The sequence below is a fragment of the Hemitrygon akajei genome, chromosome 3, assembly GCF_048418815.1.
Source record: "Hemitrygon akajei chromosome 3, sHemAka1.3, whole genome shotgun sequence".
NCBI classification, from domain to species: Eukaryota; Metazoa; Chordata; class Chondrichthyes; order Myliobatiformes; family Dasyatidae; genus Hemitrygon; species Hemitrygon akajei.
The window spans coordinates 48,588,146-48,610,885 of NC_133126.1; the positions used below are offsets into that span (position 1 = coordinate 48,588,146).

At 38.6% G+C, this 22,740-nt stretch overlaps 1 protein-coding gene across 2 annotated transcripts in view; it reads left to right on the forward strand.

Annotated features, from left to right (window-relative positions):
* Positions 1 to 16,693, forward strand: part of atl1 (atlastin GTPase 1) — a 77,286-nt gene extending 60,593 nt beyond the window's left edge. The window contains exons 10-14 of one of the 2 annotated variants that reach the window (XM_073039819.1): positions 3,923 to 3,979; positions 7,630 to 7,701; positions 8,660 to 9,091; positions 10,145 to 10,159; positions 14,218 to 16,693. In XM_073039819.1, coding sequence (XP_072895920.1) covers positions 3,923 to 3,979; positions 7,630 to 7,701; positions 8,660 to 9,091; positions 10,145 to 10,159; positions 14,218 to 14,325 — 684 coding nt within the window. In that variant the 3' untranslated portion in view covers positions 14,326 to 16,693. The remainder of the gene's footprint in view (positions 1 to 3,922; positions 3,980 to 7,629; positions 7,702 to 8,659; positions 9,092 to 10,144; positions 10,160 to 14,217) is intronic. The other variant, XM_073039820.1, reaches the window with a different exon arrangement.
* Positions 16,694 to 22,740: the final 6,047 nt, after the last annotated feature.

Sequence of the window (22,740 nt, forward strand, 5' to 3'; positions counted from 1 at the left end):
GACCATCTAAGCACCTTGAGTAGGTTGTGAAAATTGGTGGTGGAGACTACAAGACAAAGGAGCAGAATTAGGCCATTCAGCCCATCATGTATTCTGCATTTGATCATGGCTGATTCATTTTCCCCCTCAAGCCCATTCTCCTGCTTTCTGCCTGTAAAATATGACACCCTTACTAATCAAAAAAACTATCAACCTCGGCTTTAAATCAACTCAATTACTTGGCCTTCAGCCACCTGCATTACAAAATAAGGAGTTCAATATATCAGTTTTAATTATGACTGATATATTAAAAGTAGAGAATGGATACTTGCTAGTAAAGAGATAGAAAGGTAGAATACTGGCACGCCTCAGGGATGTGTGCTTAGCCCACTGCTCTACTCTCTATATACACATGACTGTGTGGCTAGGCATAGCTCAAACACCATCTATAAATTTGCTGACGATACAACCATCGTTGGTAGAATCTCAGGTGGTGACGAGAGGGCATACAGGAGCGAGATGCACCAACTATGGCTTTGGAGGCAGTGCAGAGGAGGTTCACCAGGTTGATTCCCGAGATGAAGAGGAGAGATCGAGTCGCCTGGGATTATATTTTATGGGATTCAGAAGAATGAGATGGCATCTTATAGAAACATACAAAATTTTGAACGGAATAGATAAGATAGAAGTAGGAAAGTTGTTGCCATTGGTAGGCGAGACTAGAACTAGGGGACATTGCCTCAAGATTCAGGGGAGAAGATTTAGGACAGGGATGAGGAGAAAGAGTTTTTCCCGGAGAGTGGTGAGTCTGTGGAATTCTCTGCCCAGGGAAGCAGTTGAGGCTTCCTCACTCAATATATTTAAGATTCAGTTAGATAGATTTTTACAAAGTAGGGGAATTAAGGGTTATGGGAAAAAAGCAGGTGGATGGAGCTAAGTTTACAGACAGATCAGCCATGATCTTATTGAATGGCAGGGCAGGCTCGATGGGCTGGATGGCCTACTCCTGCTCCTATTTCTTATGTTCTTATGTTATGCCAACTAGTGGAGTGGTGCTGCAGCAACAACCTGGCACTCAACGTCAGTAAGACGAAAGAGCTGATTGTGGACTTCAGGAAGGGTAAGATGAAGGAACACATACCAATCCTCATAGAGGGATCAGAAGTGGAGGGAGTGAGCAGCTTCAAGTTCCTGGATGTCAAGATCTCTGAGGATCTAACCAGGTCCCAATGTATTGATGTAGTCATAAAGAAGGCAAGACAGTGGCTATACTTCATTAGGAATTTGAAAAGATTTGGCATGTCAACAAATACACTCAAAAACTTTTGTACTGTGAAGATCATTCTGACAGGCTGCATCACTGTCTGGTATGGAGGGGCTACTGCACAGGACTGAAAGAAACTGCAGAAGGTTGTAAATCTAGTCAGTTTCATCTTGGGCACCAGCCTACAAAGTACCCAGGACATCTTTAGGGAGCACTGTCTCAGAAAGGCAGCGTCCATTGTTAAGGACCTCCAGCATCCAGGACATGCCCTTTTCTCACTGTTACCTTCAGGTAGGAGATACAGAAGCCTGAAGGCACACACTCAGCGATTTAGGAACAGCTTCTTCCCCTCTGCCATCCGATTCCTAACTGGACATTAAATCTTTGGACACTACCTCACTTTTTTTTTAATATACAGTATTTCTGTTTTTGCATATTTTTAAAAACTATTCAATATATGTAATCGACCTACTTGTTTAAGTACTTTTATTTTTTTCTCTGCTAGATTATGTATTGCATTGAACTGCTGCTGATAAGTTAACAAATTTCACGTCACATGCTGGTGAGAATAAACCTGATTCTGATACTGATTCTGAAGTTAGCTTCCTGCAATGAAAAAAAATCATAAAATACTTAAACCCAGGAGATTCTGTGGAAGCTGGAAATCTTGGACGAACTCTACACATCAAAGTGCATCAATGGAAAGTCCACAATCAGCTCTTTTGTCTTACTGACATTGAGTGCCAGGTTGTTGCTGTGACACCACTCCACTAGTTACCAGTCCATGTTTCAGGCTGGAGACTCTTCATCAAGACTGGAAAAGAAGGGGGTAGAAGCCAGAATAAGAAAGAGGAGGAGAGTACCTTTGTTCTCTCCGTTGTAAAAAGTAGGATCTCCCATGGCCTCCTCTGCTATCACAATGAGGTGAATCTCAGGTTGAAGGAGCAACACCTCATATTCCCTCTGAGTAGCCTCCAACTTGATGGCATAAACATCAATTTTTCCAACTTCTAATAAACTTACCCCCCTTCCTTCCCTCTTTTTTAAAATTCCCCAGTCTAGTTACCCTCTCACGTCACCTTTTCTCACCTGCCCTTCCCCTCCATCTGGTGCCTGTCTTCCATCCCTTTCTTTCCTGTCCATTCTTCTTTCTTATCAGTCTCATTCTTCTTAAGCCCTTTTATCTCTTCCATCTATTGCCTCCCAGCTTCCACCCCCAGCATATAGCTAATCTATATTATTTCAAGGCTGCATTATTTTTGAAAACGTATTAAGTGATTACCAGCAACGTTGAATGGCTATTTGACAAAGTTCCAGAACAGAGGCAAAAAAGATCATTTCCTGTAGGGGTTTTCCTGTTTATTTCCAATACCTGCGGCAATGTTCCCTCTGATTTGTAATGACCAGTGTGCACAAAAATCTTGTGCTGTGCTACTTTTACCCAGTGACAACAACGTGTGTACCTGAATAATTTCTTCAATAAAAACCGTATAAATAAGCCTCGTCTAAAATTTGCAGACAAATCGCAAGCTTCACGTTGTCCACGGCAGAAACCAGAAAAGGAAATGAGATTGTGTACGATTGTGAAATATGTGTAACATGCAAACGAGGTAGAGGGTGACAACCTCTTGTGTGCAGTTTAAATTCCTTTGTACACAAGTAGCAAAAGATGTGTGTGCACAGACACCTTAGAGGAAATATTGACCTGCCAAAGAAAATGCTGCAAATTGGAACCCATGAAGCCCAGCTAGTGGAAGCAAATGAGGAGGCAATGGAAAAAAATTAGTAGTGTTCTCAGCAGTACTTTTCAATTTACTAATGCTGAACCTTTAGGCTGTGAGTTTTACTGATAGTGAGGTAATGTGGGCTATCATTGAAAGCTGACTGTGTTGATGTCATTATGTAAACAGTAGGTAAAAGGAGACTGTTCTCTGAGATCTACATTGTATTCTGTGTTGTGCATTTATTATGTTTATTAGGGTAGATAGTCACGAGTGGGGGCATGGTAAAGATGAAGGGGTTAAGTTACATATTTACGCTTTCTTTTTTGGAGTCTGTAGTAGCTGGGGTCGATGGAGGTCCTATCTTTTGCTGACCACCCAGTTATGCTTAGCTTACACTTGGGCACACTTCCATCGCTTCAAGGTTGTCTGTTTGCTAATTGCTAATAAAGGTTCAAATCAAATCCTCGACTTTTGGAGCAATCATTACAGGTGTGAGGTCATGCAAGAGTAACAACTCGGTGAGGTTGCCGGCAGCAGCAGTTGTTCGGTTTGCTGCTACAGAGACCATAGAAAGCACATCTCTTTAGGCACAAAACGGGACATTTATTGTCTCCCAAAAGTTGGATATCATTGGTATCAAGACTCTGAAAAATGCACAAAGTATTTAAAAACTGCAGCAGCAGTCTCTTCATAATTGAGGTGAGAATTGTAGTGAGTCTTCATTAATCATTATGCGTCCGAAGCTGTCAGCCGTATGTACGTCCGGTGTTGTAGTAGACGGTATCAACCGAACCAGGAACCACCTTTGTGTATCGGGGAATTACTGACAAGAATCAACTCTCTGAATGTTCAGGGTATCACAGTGAAATCTGATGTCTTTCATTATCTCTGAGACGTATTGAACACCAAACGTATCAATTACCATAAACTTTTTGTTTAAATTATTTTATTACAGGCATACATAAAGATTTATCAAGGGGAAGAACTGCCACATCCCAAGTCTATGTTACAGGTAGTGTAACTCAGTCACAGATTTGTGTATGATGTCAACAGATTTCGTAGTCGTATTAGTCAAAGTACAATACAAATTTCATGTTTTGCTTTACACTCTTGCAAAGCAATGGCCTACAAATCCAGATTAAATTAGAATGTAATAACATTTAGTCCTTGTGTAAACCTAGTTTTTTATGAAAATACACTTTGTACTTTGTAGATGCAGCAAATTGTAACATTCTAAGTGGAGCTAAACATCAGGAAGCACTGATTCATTTCACTGGCATTCTAATCTTTTCTAATGCTCCAGACAAATCTATAAGAACATCAAGCATCTTTCAGTTGGCAGGGGAAGGGGGAGGGGAGGTGTTAGAGACAAAAGGGGAAGGTGGATGGGAATTCTGCACCATGTAGTAATTATATTAGGCTGTCAGGTGACCAGTGACCCACAGACAAGCCCCAGGCCCAATACAATAATATTAAAATCTCTCCCCTCTCACCTTAAACGTTCTACCAGTTGCTAAATGGTCCAATGAACTGGCAAACTTGGGAGAGGCTAGAAAGAGTGTATCTAAAGATGGGTTCATAACTTTGCCTCCTAAATATAATTGAAGTGCAGAACTCAAAACAGAGATTTAGGTGACATTAATAAACTACTATAATTTGAGAGACATTTAATTAACGAAGGTCAGAAATTGTATCTTGTTACTACCCCAAACTGGAAAGTCTGCAAAAGGTCCTTTCACTGAAGCAGTAATTTATGCTGAATCCCTTCCAATGTTCAGATGCCACCTAGTGGTGATTCTTAAAATTGGACACTCTGGCAGGGGCGTCATGTTAAACCTTGTTGATGCGGTCAGTATCCCTAACAACTGGTCTTAAGTTAGACTATCCTTGATTTGACAGTAATGAATGTCCTTTACATTTGTTACAGCAGTATTAAACAGATATGAATAATATGTAAAAGGAAGTATAATTGTAAAAAATAATTAAACTGCTTGAAGATGTAAATGATGTAATTAAAGGAATCGTGCTACTAGTGGAAACTCATATTCAGATTTGTCAACACTCCTATTGAATATCTAGAGAGCTTCCGACATGTAGAGACCACTTAGAAACGCATTTAGCATGATTAGCTTGATAGTGATTCCTGGGGAAAAAAAAATCTACATTAAGACATAATCATCCAGATTTTCTTGTCCAAGTTTACTAAACGGCAATTTATGACTGACCAGGCTGACTGGATTACCGGTAAATTGAAAATAAGGTCCATTAATTTGCCCTGAGTTAAGAAATCATTCTCCTGTACTTAAGAAACGCAGAACTAGATTGGGCCATGCAGAATGGAAACAGGATGCATTTTTCTCCCCACAAATTATATTAAACATCTTCAATTCTTGTTAGTAATACATTATAGTTTATGAATCAATTGTAATTTTCAAGACCCACTGGCTCACAATGGGACAATTGTACAGTATCCTATGAAACATAGTGAGGGTGGATCACTCTGGCTGCTGTGCTCTAGACCCACTAATATGATGAACTGGTAGGCAAGGCTTCGGGCCTACTCCAGGCTGCTCCGGGGTTCAGATCTGAGGACTCTGTTTTGGTTCAAAATGCTGCTGTTGTTTGCTTCAGTTGTTTCCATATGTTTTTTCTTTCTCTTGTGAATCAAGTTTTGATCTTTTATTTTTATTTTCATTCTTGTTTTTTCCTTAATTGAGTTCTTTTGGGTTTCTTGCTTTGTGGCTACCTGTGAGCAAACAAATCTCAAGGTTGTGTAATTTATTCATTACTGGATAATACATGAATCTCTTAAATTAGAATTTTTTTTTTAAATCTGGGTTTGTACGTCTCCATTACTGATTTATATGTCACCAAAGACTAGCAAATTTCTACTGATGCAGCGTGGAGAGCATTCTAACTGGTTGTATCACTGGTATGGAGGGACCACCACACAGGATTGGGAAAAGCTGCAGAAAGTTGCTACCTCCGTCATGGGCACTAGTGTTCTGAACATTGAGGCCATCTTCAAAAGACGATGCCTCAAAAAAGTGGCATCATCGTTCAGGACCCCATCACCCATCACCCTTGATGTGTCCTCTACCATCAAGGAGAGGGTACAGGAGCATAAAGACACACACTCAACATTCTTCCCCTCCGCCATCAGATTTCTGAATGGGCAATGCACCCATGAACATAAGACATAAGAGCAGAATTAGGCCTTTTGGCCCATTGAGTCTGCTCTATCATTCAATCATTGAACCATTTTTCTTCCTCCTCAGCCCCTCTCCCCGACCTTCTCCCTGCAACCTCTGATACCGTGTCCAATCAGGAACCTATCAATCTCTGCTTTAAATACGCCCAATGACCTGCCCTCCACAGCTGCCTGTGGTAGCAAATTCCACAAATTCACCAAAGAAATTTCACCGCACCTCTATTTTAAATAGACGCCTCTCTCTCCTGAGGCTGTGCCCTCTTGTCCTAGACTCCCCCACTATGGGAAATGTCTTTTCCACATCTATTCTGTCTAAGCCTTTCAATATTCAAAAGGTTTCAATGAGATTCCCCCCTCATCCCCTCTTCTTTGTGGTGGCGTGTTGGGGAGGAAGCATTAAGAAGAGGGACGCCTCACGTCTTAATAAGCTGGTAAGGAAGGCGGGCTCTGTCGTGGGCAAAGTGCTGGAGAGTTTAACATCGGTAGCTGAGCGAAGGGCGCTTAGTAGGCTACGGTCAATTATGGAAAACTCTGAACATCCTCTACATAGCACCATCCAGAGACAGAGAAGCAGTTTCAGCGACAGGTTACTATCGATGCAATGCTCCTCAGACAGGATGAAGAGGTCAATACTCCCCAATGCCATTAGGCTTTACAATTCAACCGCCAGGACTTAAGAACTTTTTAAAAGCTATTATTAATGCTTTTTTGAGATAGTGATTTAGATGCATATCATATTTTTTACTGAGTTAAGTATTGTATGTAATTAGTTTTGCTACAACAAGTGTATGGGACATTGGAAAAAAAAGTTGAATTTCCCCATGGGGATGAATAAAGTATCTATCTATCTATCTATCATCCTTCTGAACTCGAGCGAGTACAGACCCAGAGCCATCACATGTTCCTGGTATTCATTCTTGTGAACCTCCTCTAACTCCTTTCCAGTGTCAGCACATCTTTTAGATAATGAGCCCAAAACTGTTCACAATACTCAAGGTGAGGCCGCACAGTGCCTTATAAAACCTCAGCATCACATCCTTGCTTTTGTATTCTCAACCTCTTGAAATGAATGCTAACATGGCATTTGCCTTCCTCACCACCGACTCAACCCGCAAATTAACCTTTAGCACTACCTCTGTATTTCTTTTCCACTCCTTTTGCACTAATTTAATTTTTGTAAATATACTTCTATTTGCAATTTATACTTTTTTATTATGTATTGTACTGTCCTGCTGCCACAAAACAGCAAATTAAACCTGACTCTGATGATATTATCTCAGGTTGCTAACAGGGCAAAAATATTTTATCATTTCACTGAATTACACCAAGGGAATTCAACAAGTTTAATATTAATTTTATTCATTCATTGAGATCCACTGTTTATTCAGTACACACTGTCAAAACATTGCCAGTTCATCTAACCAGTCTCCTTATCCTTCCATATAATTAAGGCCACAGCAGAAGCCAACAATTTAGCAGCTGTAGCAGCAGCCAAGGACTTGTACAGTAAAAAAATGGAGGAGGTAAGCAGTCTACATCACTGTACCAAGTTTTTTTTCTGGTTTAAAGTGTCAGCCTTTGAATATCAAAACTTAATACCGCGATTGGAAAAAGATTTGCATTAAAAAAATGTGTCTGAATCTAGTTAACTTAATCTACTTGGCCAGATTCCCAAATTACCATTAGAACTGGATGATGCTGTAGCTGATTAGCAGATTATGCGACTAGCATTTTACGTTGCTAATTAATCAGTTAATTTTCCTCTTAGTCAAATTTAATTTAATTCCATTGATTCAAGCTACAACTTGTACTAAGCACTTGTACTCCACTAACCAAATTGTTTGAAGATGTAAAAAGTGGGTGTGGGAACTAGAATCTGTGATGTCAGTTGTAATTACATTTAGAATGAACTTTGAATATACAACACCAGGATATCCTGAAGTTGTGAAAAGTGCTAAATGAAAGCTCTTTATAAGGCCACTGCCAGTAACTACATGCTGTGAATGGTCGAGAATATTCGTGTTGTTCTTATTCATTATTCCACAGTCATAGATTCACCAGCTTTCTTCCTGCAAGCACACAATTATTGCTCAAGCATCTATATGCTGTCCTTTGGCAATGCCATCTAAAGGCACGGTACCATTTTCTACATGTGTACTGACGAATCTCATCTTCCCTTCATCAGCTCTACCTTTAGTCACCACTCAGCTGTCTCATACTGTTTGCAGACACCCAGTCAAAGTCTCTTCCACTTGCATGTTAAGGTTAAAGCCCTTGTCACCTGCTTTGTTTCCATGCCATCAGTGCTTTTCCCCTGCAGCTGTGCAACAACTGAACCAGGAAGCTTGCAGTCTTGGTATCATTGTTAACACACGGTCAGGTTTTAGATTAACTTTGCAAATTAGGTCTTGTGCTGATCTCACTTACTCCCTTGTGTCCCTCTCTATTCCGATTCAGTTCAAATGCCTTTTTACCCCATAGGTCTGTGGAGGGGACAGACCATTTCTTGCGCCTGCTGACCTCCAGAACAAGCACGCGGAGCTTCGGGAAGAAGCTGTCAGATTATTCCGTGGAGTTAAGAAGATGGGAGGAGAGGAGTTCAGTCGCCGCTACTTACAGCAACTGGAGAATGAAGTCGACGAGTTATACGTTAACTACATCAAACACAATGATAGTAAAAATATATTCCACGCAGCACGTACACCTGCCACTTTGTTTGTGGTGATATTTATTATGTATGTAATAGCTGGAGTCACAGGGTTTATTGGAGTGGACATTATTGCCAGCCTGTGCAATATGATCATGGGATTGGCTCTCATTACTTTGTGCACATGGGCATATATTAGATACTCTGGAGAGTACAGAGAGCTTGGAGCTGTCATAGATCAAGTAGCAGGAGCCTTATGGGACCAGGTAAGTGTACTCCAGGTTTTCTTGTGTTCTAGAACAATTGACTATTGCTGGGACAGATTGTTTTCATCCTGGTACAAAACCATTGCTAAGAGCTTTAAGCTAATGATGCAGAATGTTTCTGCACAATCTTTGTCAATGAAGTATTATGATTTAGATTTGAATTACCTCATTATTATGTGATCAGATGTCATGATTTAACTAATTAGATTATCAACTTTCATATGCAAGGTTGTAGACTTTGGCTCAGCAAAAAAAAGTTTCTGTAGAACACCATGTTAGTGTGCTGTGATTTCCACCTGACATCACTGACTGCCAAACAGTCACACTGTCACATTGTACCCTTCCTCCAACGTCCATTCATTTCAGAATAATCTGCTCTGCCTCTAAAATTCTACATACCAAAGAGATTATCTGGAACATTTAGCACTAATGACTGGAGATGACATTCTGGATACCAGGCCCTCCAGGTTTAATTACAGTGGAAAGAAAATCCTTCAGTTGCACTTGGTTGGTCCATATCACGTATGCACACCATTCTCATGTTAGATGTCAATGAATCTTTAAAACAAATAGTTATTTTTGTAAACCAGTTAAGTATATTTTCTTCAATGTGTTTTTATTTGATTAATTGCACTATTAAGACTTTAATAAATATGATTTTGGATTTTTACCCAAATGAGCAATACTTAAACTTGCACTCCATCATAATTAATCTTATTAGAAAGTATTTTATTGAATGTTTTCTACTAAGGGATCAGGAGTAGTCTACTGCAGGGGAAAAACAACTAACAACCAGTTTTTTAAATGAGTAAAACAATTGGCTTTGTTTGTCACATACACATCAAAACAGACAGTGTGATGTGTGTTAATCAGTAGATGCATATAGTACAGACAGTACAGTGGCATCTGTTCACTTAAACTTGTGATAGCTACCTTGTGTGTAATTGCAACATGTACTCAGTTTTTGGTTCTTCCATCTGCTGTTTTTACAATTTTATATTGAGATTAGCTTTGTCCTTTCAATATTCTTCTTTCCTTTCTGCAATTCCATAGGGAAGTACCAATGAGGTAAGATTTCATATTTTATACCATCACCTAGCAGGCTGAGGTTACTCTGTGGCACCATTCTACATTTGCAATAATCTATTTTTTGTGTGATCAGCTTCAGGTAGTGTGTTCTAGCAGATATTTAAATAAAAGTGATAACTTATTTGTAAAACAATGGGATTTTATGAATGTTGAGTAACATTTAAATTGAATTATCATCATTTATTAATGAATTTTGTAACCAATTTGGAATACATTCAGGAACAAAATTTCTTCTTGATCTGGGCATTGCTAACAACACGGTAATTATTGGTTTAGTTAAGGTTTTGAGTGTAATATTTGGCCCTTAGGTCTGCCTTTGGAGACTTTGAATAAATACTATAAACCAACACTGAATTTCAGTTAAATTAGGAAAATTTAATTTCACCATGCCTGATAAAAGAGTTACCGTAGTTTCAAGATAATTATGGAGAGAAGGATAGGACTGGTCCTCAGGTTAAGATTTCAAGCTGGAGAAAGACCAATTCTGATGGCATCAGAAGGGATCTATCTGACAGACGTGCATTTGCATAGGTTGTTTTCTGGCAAAGAGATGCTGGACAAATGGGAGGCCTTCAAAAGTGAAATATTGAGAGTGTGGAATCTGTTTGTTGCTGTTAGAATAAAAGGCAGGAGTGACAGGTTTAGGAAACATTGGGTATTGAGGCTCTGGTAAAGAAAAAGGAGGTGCATATCAGGTATAGGCAGTTAGGGTCTATTGAGGTACTAAGGAGTATAGAAAATACAAGAGAACACTAAAGAGAGAAATCAAAAGGGCTAAAAGAGGAAATGGCACACAAGAATCCCAAGGGGTTCTGTAGCTATAATAAGAGCAAAATGATTGCAAGGGTCAAGTGGATTTGGTCCACTTGATGATCAGTGTGCTCAAAAAAGATGATCATGGAGTCAAAAAGGATGGGAGGGATCTTAAATAATTGTTTTTGCATCTGTATTTATTGTGAGACAGACATAGGGTCTATAGAACTGAGAGCAAAAAAAAGTAGTGGGGTTGTGGACTGTATCAGGCGAGGTGGTGTTGGTTGTGTTGAGGTGATAACTCACCAGTTTTTGATGGGGTGTTCCCTTGGACTTTGTGGAAGGCCAATGCAGTGGCTCTAACAGAGACATTCAAAACATAATGCCAGAGGACTGAAGAATAGCTGAAGTTGTTCATTAGTTCAATAAACCTGAAAACTCTAGGCCACAGAGCCTGACATCAGTCATGAGAAGGTATTATTTGGATAGACAAGGCCTGAAGAGGGATAGTCAACATGGCTTTGTTTGTGACCAATCTTAGAGCTTTTGAGGAGATTACCAAGAAGGTTGGTGAAGGGGAATTGGTAGTCATTGTCTACTCTAGTAGGATCTTTGTAAAAGCCCCACATGGGGGACTAGTTCAGGGGGTTAAGTTGCTTTGCATTCAAGATGAAGCAGTAAATTGGATTTGATGTTGGTTCCATGAGAGAAATCAGTGGTAGTAGATGGTTGAGAGTAAAGATGTGCTGCGGGGATTGGCACTGGCTCTGTTGTTGTTATCTATATTTATGATTTAGATGATAATATGTTGAATTTTATAAGCAAATTTGCAGATGACACTAAGATTGGGAGCGTAGTGGCTGTCGAGGCTTGCAATTTGGTCTGGACCAGCTGGGAAACTGAGCTGAAAATGTTGCAATTTGGAGGGACAAACCAGGGTAAGGCTTGAAGCGAATGGAAACAGTGGATCTGAGAATACAGATCCATAATTCCTTGAAAATGGGTTCACAGGTAGATAAGGTCCTAAAGAGAGCTTTTGGCACATTGCCCTCAGAAATTTTGGCATCCCACGTCCTGTTGAATACAGGAGGTGGGATGTTGAAGTTGTGGGTGAGGCTGAATTTGGAGTACTGTGTGTAGTTCTGGTCACCTATCTACAGGGAACATATCAATAAGATTGAAAAAGTACAGAAAATATTTACATGGATGTTGTCAGGATTTGAGTTACAGGGATAGATAAGGACTTAATTCCCTGCAGCGCATGAAAATGAGGAGAGATCATACCGCAGTATGCAAAATAAATAGGGTGAATGCATACAGACCTGTAGACTACAAGTAGAGGTCACAGGTTTTGAATGAAAAGTGAAGCATTTAGGGGGAACCTCAGGGGGAACTATTTCATTCAGAGGTTGATGTAAGTGTGGATGAGCTGCTAGCTAAAGTGGTAGGTAGGGGTTCAATTGTAGCATTTAAGAGAAGTTTGGATGAGCAGATGGATAAGAGATATGGGGGTTACGGTCAGATTTCTTTATCACACATACATAGTGAAATGCATCATTTTGCATTAGCAATCAACACACCCAAGAATGTGCTGGGGGCAACCTGCAGGGTTTGCCATGCATTTTGGTATTAACATGTCTGGGTACAGGTAAATGGCAGAAAGATGGCCCTAAGGGCCTGTATCTGTGCTGTAGTAGTCCAGGGCAATAATTACAGACATTTTAAAAATTATTTTAAGTCTACTTCTTTTCAACTTCCTTTTGCACAAAGTCACCCACGATTTAGGTTCCAAACTTGAACCAGCATTGCTGTGCAGCAGACTGCCGAGAAGCTTACTCTTTTGTTTCACTCTTGCTTCTTGTACTCCACTCAGGCAAAGTAGGCATATTGTGGGAACTCATGACCTTAAATTCAAGTTTGTAGGAGAGTAGTTTGCTGGAGTAGGACTAGAAAATTTAAGTGAAATTCTGATTAACGTTTTGGTGTTCCTGTGAGTTAAATAACATGCAAAACAAACTTCAAATCCTGGAAAGCAAAATCTGAAAATAAAAGAATGTGGCAAGATAGTCAGCAATAGATAATCTCATTCCTGCTGTGTCAGGGTACTAAGATGATTAAGCAGTTACATTACTGTAGCTATCAAATGAGATTCTTACACTAACAAAAACTGAAAAAGCAGGAAGTGTGCTATGATAATGCCCAATTATTATTGACTAAGTGTTATATAAATGATATTGACTGAGCAACAAGAACAACTTGCTTCATCAAATTAGTTTCAACAGATTGCCAGTGCTGCTAGCTTGATTGTGGAGAAATCATACTTGAATAATTCTCTATTCATTTCAAAATGCAAGGCAGAACAAGGCAACAGATGCTTAGCTGTAGTAAAATGATTTAATAACGTGATTAATGGTTAATGCACAGACCGATAGAAATCTAAATTTTACGCTGAAAGCTCTGGTTTTATAAAAGCTGAAAAGAATTTTTTTAAAAGAGCTTGAGAAACCATGCAAAATAAACACTTTGTATGACCACACTGCATTTGGAGGAGAACACAACTGGTCAGAATAGGAAATCCAATGAGTTTTGTCATTTATTTAAGATGTAATACTGTACCGATATTGAAGGCAAGGCTGTTGGCTAGGAGGGTGTGCAGCACTCAATGTATAAAATAAAGCACCAATTCACAGTATACAAGTTCATACAAAACCAGTAAATAAACATTGAAGTAACAGCTCTTCAGCTTCAACCTTCAAAAACTTAGACACATAACTTTCCATAGATTAAATATTATTACCCATTGTGCTGTACCAATTAACTTAGAATATATATTCAAATAAATGAAACAAACTAACAGAAATGGATTTAGTCTAAACATCATATAAATTTTAAACATTTTACTTAGATTCAAATAAATAGGCATGACTTTATATTTGTCACTGAAGCAAAACTAAAGTGATTCTCTTATAATTCTGAACATTAACATCCATTTAGAATGATACTACTGATTTCACAAATTTGTAATAAACAAATTAAACCATTTTAGCGCTTGAAAAAGACACCATCCACTGATGCATGCCAAATAAAAATGACATAATATTCAAAGTGCACACGGTACTCCAGATAGTTATGATAACACAGAGCATATATTAAATGCCTATGAGTGAATGGGCTTAAAATGAGGTCTAAACAGATTCCCAAGAATCTTTGATTTAGTCCATGCAATATTATATTGCTATCATGGTTCCTTTATAGATAACGAATATGTTTTTGTGTCCACATAGGCTCTATTCAGGCTATATGATGCGGCTACAAGTCACAGACACATTTATCACCACACCTTCCTTGCAGCACAACCGGAAACCAGTGCAGACACCAAGAAGAAAAAATGATTCGACCAGGTTCCTTTGCGTATAATCACAAGGGAAAATTGTGGTTATTATTGTGCATTCACATGCCACTAATCCAAGAAGTGCTATACAAATGGAAAGCCAATGATAGCTTAAAACTAAATGGAATCATATATCAACACTTGAACACTGTGCTGGCTTTCACTTAGTTATGTTGCGAATTGTACTGTAAAGATGTGCTAGTTTGCATGATTTTGTTAACTGTTGATGAGTCAAATGTTCTTCCATCAAGAATATACAGTAATTTTTAAGAATTATTTTAAGTAACAGTTGGCATCTTCACACAGCAGAATGTTTGTCTTCCGTAGGAACTTCCATATTCTGTTACAGCATTGCACATTTTATTGAATGTTTCAGGTTAAAACATGTCTTAAAATGCAGGTTGTCTTTACAGTTAACAGATTGCAATGTATTTTAAAGATCATCATTTTTGTTTGTGGTGACAGACATTTCTACAAACATATGATAAATTTGTTACATTATGTTAGGATAATTGTACTTAACAGGACCGGTTGGATGTCCCAATATAAAAAAAAAAGTTAATTGCAAGTACATCTTCTTCAATTTAAGGCCAAAACAGGCTGTTGAACGAAAATCAAATCAATAAGATATTGCTGCTTTTAGTGCAGAACACAAATACACTATGTATAAAATCTAAGTCAAATAGCTGCTCTATTCTAAAAGGTTTTTACTTTTCATTCTGCAGATAATGGCTGTTGTGCATAAATGAAGTCTTGATTTACAGAGGGAAAAATAAAAACTCATTATCTGAAGTAAAAAGGAAATTGGTATGAAATCTTCTGAAATGAGGCAGAAACCCTGGCTGAAGAGCCTGGTATGATTATAAAGCTCAAACCCAGTGCAGTTTTACCAGATGAATTTCAATGTTCAGCACAAACATGAAATCAAAATTAAACAGTTTCCAGCTAAAGAGTTACGCAGCCTGGTGCTGTTTATCTGGTCTATACATTGCTACCAAAAATCTTTGGAGAGTTTAACTTACAAAATTTAGTGGACCTTTAGCAGAAATTCACAATCTCAATTAAGTGATTTCTATACATAGTAATAATGATCTCCATTCAAAAACTTAAAAGCACCACCCACACCTTTGCCCATCTAAAGCACAAATAATTAGGAAGTATTTTTATAACACAATCAGCTATTCATAATGGAAACTTTCTTTCTCATTTGTGCAGTGCTTCCTTTGTGAGATGTTAATCTTAGCTGCATGTTAGATGGGGGATTAAAACATTTAATTTAACAGTTTCACTTTTCCCTTTTAAATTTCTATTTTATATCTACTCTTACAGTTTAATGTAAGTACGTGCAGAACATTTGAGCATCTCATTATCTAAGTTTATCAATTCACTTCTGCTGTTGCAACCAGATTATTTCACCACTTTCTGCTTTAACACAAAATCACTACAAACAAGGTACGTAGATGAGAGTAATTTAGCATTTCATTCTTAATCAGAGTTGAATTGCTGGAAATGTTGAGTACTGTGACATTTTCACTGTTATATTGAATGGGAAAGCTAATTTTAAGTTCTAAACACTAATTTACAAATTAAAAATGAAATTTTGTCCAAGCTTCATATATTTCAACTATTTGATATCTTCATATAATACCCATTTTAAAGACTGTCCAATCATTTTTATTATCAAAGTTATGTAGTAGACCCAACTCTGTGGATATGTCAGCTACTTTTAGTTTTCTTATATCTATAACTAGATTCAAATTTGGAAATAATTGTGCCTGATTACTGATGTCAATGGCAGGATATAGGGTAAAATAGATTTATAATGTATTAAATGTTTGCTATGACATACCGTACATAGCAGAAACTAAGAAAAACATGAAATGATTATTAAAGTTGCACCACTTTTTCCCTGGGCCACGTTACAAGCTGGGTAGCCCCAGCTGATGGATCTCCACAAATTGCAAATGTGCCATAAAGCATCATAGCTTATAGGAGCCATGAGGCTTAAGACTACTCCTCTACCTAACAAATTTCAAAGATGATTTAACAGAAACAATACTCCATTGTAAGGCTGTTTAAGGGAAAAGAATAGACTCCTAGGTGTTTCTGAAAAAAGTGAACTTGGAACTTTATCCATGTTCCTTCCCAACTAAACAGATCCAAGTTAAGTGGCATATTAAATTATTAACTGGTTAGATAGTGTAATGTCATTCTTTGCACTTTTAAAAATAAAAGCATTTGAAAATAAGAAAGTTGAAATGCAGTTAAATTCTAGTAAATACTGTTATATTGCAAAATACTGCAATTTATTCTTGCCTTATTGTAATTGCTTAAACCATTTGATAAATAAAAACTTAGTGTTATAGTGATCATAGTTGCCTTGCCAAATTATTCAAAGCTTTGATATATTGCATTTTGCAAGTCATAGACTGTGCTAATGAAAACATTAAGTTATTCCACATTCTCTTCCTGTGTGAATAATATACTGTATTTCAGTTCCTCAGGTTGAAGTCCTGTCAAAAAAGAAATCTTCAACTCCTCGTTACCATTTATAACTCTGTTTTGAAATAACCAATGGCCTGGTTTGTTGATATACACTAAAGAAAAATCAGAATTTCCTTTACTGGATTCACCAATATAAACCTGCCAGGAGGTTTGCTTGCATCTGAAATGTTGAGGTCAAAATGTTAACAACCACAGCGCATGCTTTGAAGCCTTTATTTTTAAATGCTACCCACAGCCAGTGGATAATCCACTGGTAAAGGCCAACCAACCTGTTTGAGACCTGTGTTTTGTGTAGGAGTTGCTGATTTGAACTAGACTAAGTGTCAGCAGCTTGCCACAGCATTTACAAACATGCTCTCACAAAATGTAAGTCATGGTAACAAGTATGCAAAATTATTCAGCGTTCCAGTCTTTGAATCTAAGTCAGAATAAGATGCAAATTTTCTATGATCACTTGAGTTTCAGCTCTTAAAAACACCAATGCACCTTTAGCGAGATTGAAATCAAGGTCCCAGGGTAAAAATGTGAGTAAAACGGCTATTTCAAACATCAAATACTTCACAAGTGTTGTTAAAAATTTATAAAATAACATCTCCACCTCAATGATAATCAACACTGGCACACCACAGGGGTGGGTGCTTAGCCCACTGCTCTACTCTCTCTACACCCATGACTGTGGGTAGGCACAGCTCAAATGCCATGTATAAGTTTGCTGATGGTTCAACCATTGTTGGCAGAATTTCAGATGATGACAAAAAGGTGTACAGGAGCAAGATATATCAGTTAGTTGAGTGGTATTGCTGCAGCAACCTTGCACTCAATGTCAGCAAGACCAAAGATTTGATTGTGAACGTAAGAAATAGGAGCAGGAGTGGGCCATCTGGCCTTCGAGCCTGCTCCGCCATTCAATAAGATCAAGGCTGATCCTGCCATGGATTCATCTCCACCTACTTGCCTTTTCCCCATTACCCTTAATTCCCCTACTATGCAAATATCTATCCAACTTTGTCTTAAATATATTTACTGCGGTAGCCTCACTGGGCAGAGAATTCCACAGTTTCAGCAGTCTCTGGGGAAAAACAGTTCCTACTCTTCTCTGTCCTAAATCTACTCCCTCGAATCTTGAGGCTATGTTCTCTAGTTCTAGCCTCACCTATCATTAGAAACAACTTTCCTGCCTCTATCTTATCTATCCTTTTTATAATTTTGTATGTTTCTATAAGATCTCCTCTCATTCTTCTGAATTCCAGCAAGTACAGTCCCAGGCAATTCAATCTCTCCTCAAAGCCTAACCCCCTCATCTCTGGAATCAACCTGATGAACTTCCTCTGCACCACCTCCAAAGCCAGTATATCCTTTCTCAAGGAGACCAGAACTGTACACAGTACTCCAGGTGTGGCCTCACCAGTGCCCTGTATAGTTACAGTATAACCTCCTTGCTATTAAATTCAATCCCTTTAGCAATGAAGCCTAACATCCCATTTGCCTTCTTGATAGCCTGCTCCACCTGCAAACCAACTTTTTGCAATTCATACTCAAGCACTCCCAAGTCCCTCTGCGTAACAGCCTGCTGCAATTTTTTTTACCATTTAAATAATAATTTGCTTTTCCAGCTTTCCTTCCAAAGTGGATGACCTCATATTTACGAAGATCGTACATACTCCATCTGCCAGACCCTTGCCCACTCACTTAACCTATCTATATCTCTCTGCAGACTCTCCGTATTTTCTGCACAATTTGCTTTTCCATTCAATTTAATAGCATCAGCAAATTTAGATACACTACACTCAGTCTCCTCTTCCAGATTGTTAATGTATATTGTGAACAATTGTGGGCCCAGCACCAACCCCTGCAGCACACCACTCACCACTGATTGCCAACCAGAGTAACTTCCATGTATCCAAACTCTCTGCTTTCTATTAGTTAACCAATCCTCTATCCATGCTAATACATCACCCCAAACTCTATGTATCCTTATGGATAAGTCTTTTATGCAGCACGTTATCGAATGTTTTCTGAAAATCCAAGTAAATAACATCCATCTGTTCCCCTCTATCCACTGCGCTCATTATATCCTCGAAGAACTCCAGTAAGTTTGTCAAACAGGACCTGCCTTTGCTGAATCCATGCTGCATCTACCTGATGGATCCATTTCTTTCCAGATGTGGACTTCAGGAAGGGTAAGACGAGGGAACACAAACCAATCCTCATAGAGGGATCAGAAGTGGAGTGAGTGAGCAATTTCAAGTTCCTGGGTGTTAATATTTCTGAAGACCTAACCTGGATGAAACATTTTGCTGCAGCTATAAAGAAGGCAAGACAGCAGTGGGGGTGGGGAGGGGGGGCCTACTGCACAAGATCGAAATAAGTTGCAGAAACTTGTAAAACTAGTCAGCTCCATCATAGGTACCAGCCTCCATGGTATCCAAGACATCGTCAAAGGCAGTGTGCCCTCCTCACACTGTGCCTTGGGAAGGAGGTACAGAAGCCCGAAGGCACCCAGTCAGCAATTCAGGAACAGCTTCTTCCCCTCTGCTAACTGATTTTTAAATGGGCATTGAACCCATGAACACTACCTCACTACTTTTTTTATTTCTGTTATTTTGCATTACTTGTTTTAACTATTTAATATATACAGATATATATGTGTGTGTACGTATATATAGACATATATACACTTAATGTAACCAGTTTTTTCTCTATATTGATCATATATTTCTTTGTACTGTTACCGTAAAGTTAACAAATATCATGACATATGCTGGTGATATTAAATCTGGTTCTGATTCTGATCTCATTTCCTTACTGCCTCCATTTTAGTAGGGATAATGAATTGACAAAAGAATTTCCTAAAATATAGCTTTGTGTAGTCATTTTGGGAAAGAAATATGTTAATATTGGAGGAATTAAATTCCCTATGGGTGGTCTTTTGTCAATGTTTAGTCAATTATAACAAAGCTAATAAAAGGATTGAGTATGCAAGTGTGAGCTTGGACGCCAATTCCATGTGCTAAACATCACACTCTGCAGGACATACACGAGAGCACGGCATAGTTAAGTTGAACAAGACCACACCATGACAATAGAAAAGAATGGGTAAAGTGATTTCCTCTCTGAATCATATAGATTTTCATATCATTAATACAAAATATTATCCATTATTTATATAGAATTTATGTCACAGAAGCAATGATAAATGAATAAACAAAATAAACAAGTTATTGCTATAAATAAATAAACATTGTTATCCAAGTAATTTTTTCCAGCATCCTTGCTAATGGACTCAATGAAACATCAATCCACTGACGTGTAATTTACAGGGGTATGAAAATGATAACACTACCATCACATTCTCATTGAAAATAAATCACCTACATCAGCATTTTTACCTTAAAGTACGCAGAATGACTCTGTGGTTAAGAAGGCATACGGTGCATTGGCCTTCATCAACCATGGGATTGAGTTTAGGAGCTGAGAGTACTGTGCTCAGTTTTGGTCACCTCACTACAGGAAGGATGTGGAAACCATAGAAAGGGTGCAGAGGAGATTTACGTTGCCTGGATTGGGGAGCATGCCTTATGAGAATAGGTTGAGTGAACTTGGCCTTTTCTCCTTGGAGTGACAGAGGATGAGAGGTGACCTGATGGAGGTGTACAAGATGATGAGAGCCATTGATCGTGTGGATAGTCGGAAGCTTTTTCCCAGGGCTGAAATGGCTAACATGAGAGGGCACAGTTTTAAAGTGCTTGGAAGTAGGTACAGAGGAGATGTCAGGGTTAAGTTTTTTACACAGAGAGTGGTGAGTACGTGAAATGGGCTGCCGGCGACGGTGGTGGAGGCGGATATGATAGGGTCTTTTAAGAGACTCTTGGATAGGTACATGGAGCTTAGAAAAATTGAGGGCTATGGGTAACCCTAGGTAACATGTCTAAAGTAAGGACATGTTCGGCATAGTATTGTGGGCCAAAGGGCCTGTATTGTGCTGTAGGTATTCTATGTCACCTGCAAGCATTTCCCAGCAGCATATATTCAAATGCCGATTTGCTAATTTTATGTTTAGTATTTATTGCTGGGCTACTAAATAATCAACCCCATAGGACAAGCATAAAATTCAGACCAGATGATGATGGCAGGGTTGTTCTCTCAAAGGTGTGCCCCAGCCAAGAATTCCAACTGCACTTGCCATATTGGGATTTGAATCCAGTTCTCTGAATCGTTACTCCATGTACTGTATCTGCGTTACAATCTGGTAAAATTAAGCACTATGTATCGCTATGTTATGAAACCATTTAGTATATACCTGACTTGTATTTGACATGAAGCAATAAAATGTTTGCTTTCACAGTTCTGACAAAGAAAATTTTTGATTTAATATGTTAAAAGTTTCTTTCCATAGACTCTACCCAACCTGCTAGCCATTTCCATTACCTTCTTTGTTTTAAGATTTTCAGCACCTACAATTTTTGAATTTTTCACCTTATGCAAATTATGAACCCCTCTCCTCTCAATTTACTTTATTTGGAACACTTAATTAAAATTATAAATTACATCAATTTAAAAACCTTGAATTTTGCTTATAGTCCTGGCTGCCAGCAGGTTTGTCAATGCAGTTAAGTACCAAGTACAGAATGTAAAAGAATCCTGAACACAGAAATGTGGGTACAAAGTTGTGGCAGTTTCAGAATGATTACAATCAAGCTTTTGTCCATGTAAACATCATTCCATGGGAGAATTCAGAGAGCAAGAAGATGCCTTAAATACTTTACCAGTCAAGCAGAATTTCTTTGGTAAGAAAATCAGTTATTGCTTCAAAGTTATTTTTGCCTCAAAAATGTCAGCAACCTGAATTTACCATTTTCAGTCTATATTTTACATTTTCAACATTCACAATATTTCTACCTTTATATCACATAACTTGAAGTTTAAACTTTGCAAATTGATTGTGATCTAGGATTTAATAATAAGTTTTTAAAAATGTTATTTCAGAACATTTACCTTCATAATGGACCTGGTTAAGTACAATAATCAGACTTGGTGTCAGAGTATGGTTATTTGAGACTATTTAAGGTGCCCTGGTGTCTTCATAGGAACTGTCAATTAGAAGTAATTTATCAATAGAATTGCTTCAAAAATCTTAAAGGTTAACTGAGATCACCACGATGGTCTTCATTTCCTGAAATTAGCTTGAAATGTAAAATGTGAAATGGCATGCGCTCTACCTCAATTGAAAACAAAAAGTGCCACTCTCCCTTTTGCATCACTGCCCTGGAGAATGGGGCTTGCAAACAGAACTGCATGTTGCTGTGTTGTATAATGGATAAAAGTAGTAGACATGACCCAGACGATACTGTTACCTCTGGTCACCTGGTCTTGCAGCTAGGCAAGACCTTACTATACCTTCTGAACTGAATGAGCCAGTGAGGTCTTACTGCCACCAAACATCATGCAGCGTTATGAAGCCCTGCCAAAGAATCCCTGCCAGGGAAGGTGGGATCTGTTACGATGGGACGGTTTACACCTGAATTGGAGCGGTACTAACGTTCTTGCAGGAAAGTTTGCTAGTGCTTCTCGGGGCGGGGGGGGGGGGGGGGGGGTTTAAACTAAATTTGCAGGGGGCAGGGATCCAGAATGTGAGAGAGGATAGCGAGATGAAGAATAAAGGACAGATGGGGACTACACGGTTCCGGAATATTAAGTGTGTAGTAGAGAAAGGTGAGGCGGAACAAGTGATAAGGAGGACACGTACAGAGGGATGGTCTGACGGAACATGGAGTTAAATATGCAGAAAGAATAAGTAAATTTAGGAAGGACAACAAAATTCAAGGGGCGTATAGCCCGATGGGAGCTCGGGGAGCTGGGTTAAGCACAATAGGCAGCCATTTAAACAGAGAGAGGAGAAATGGGCTAAAAA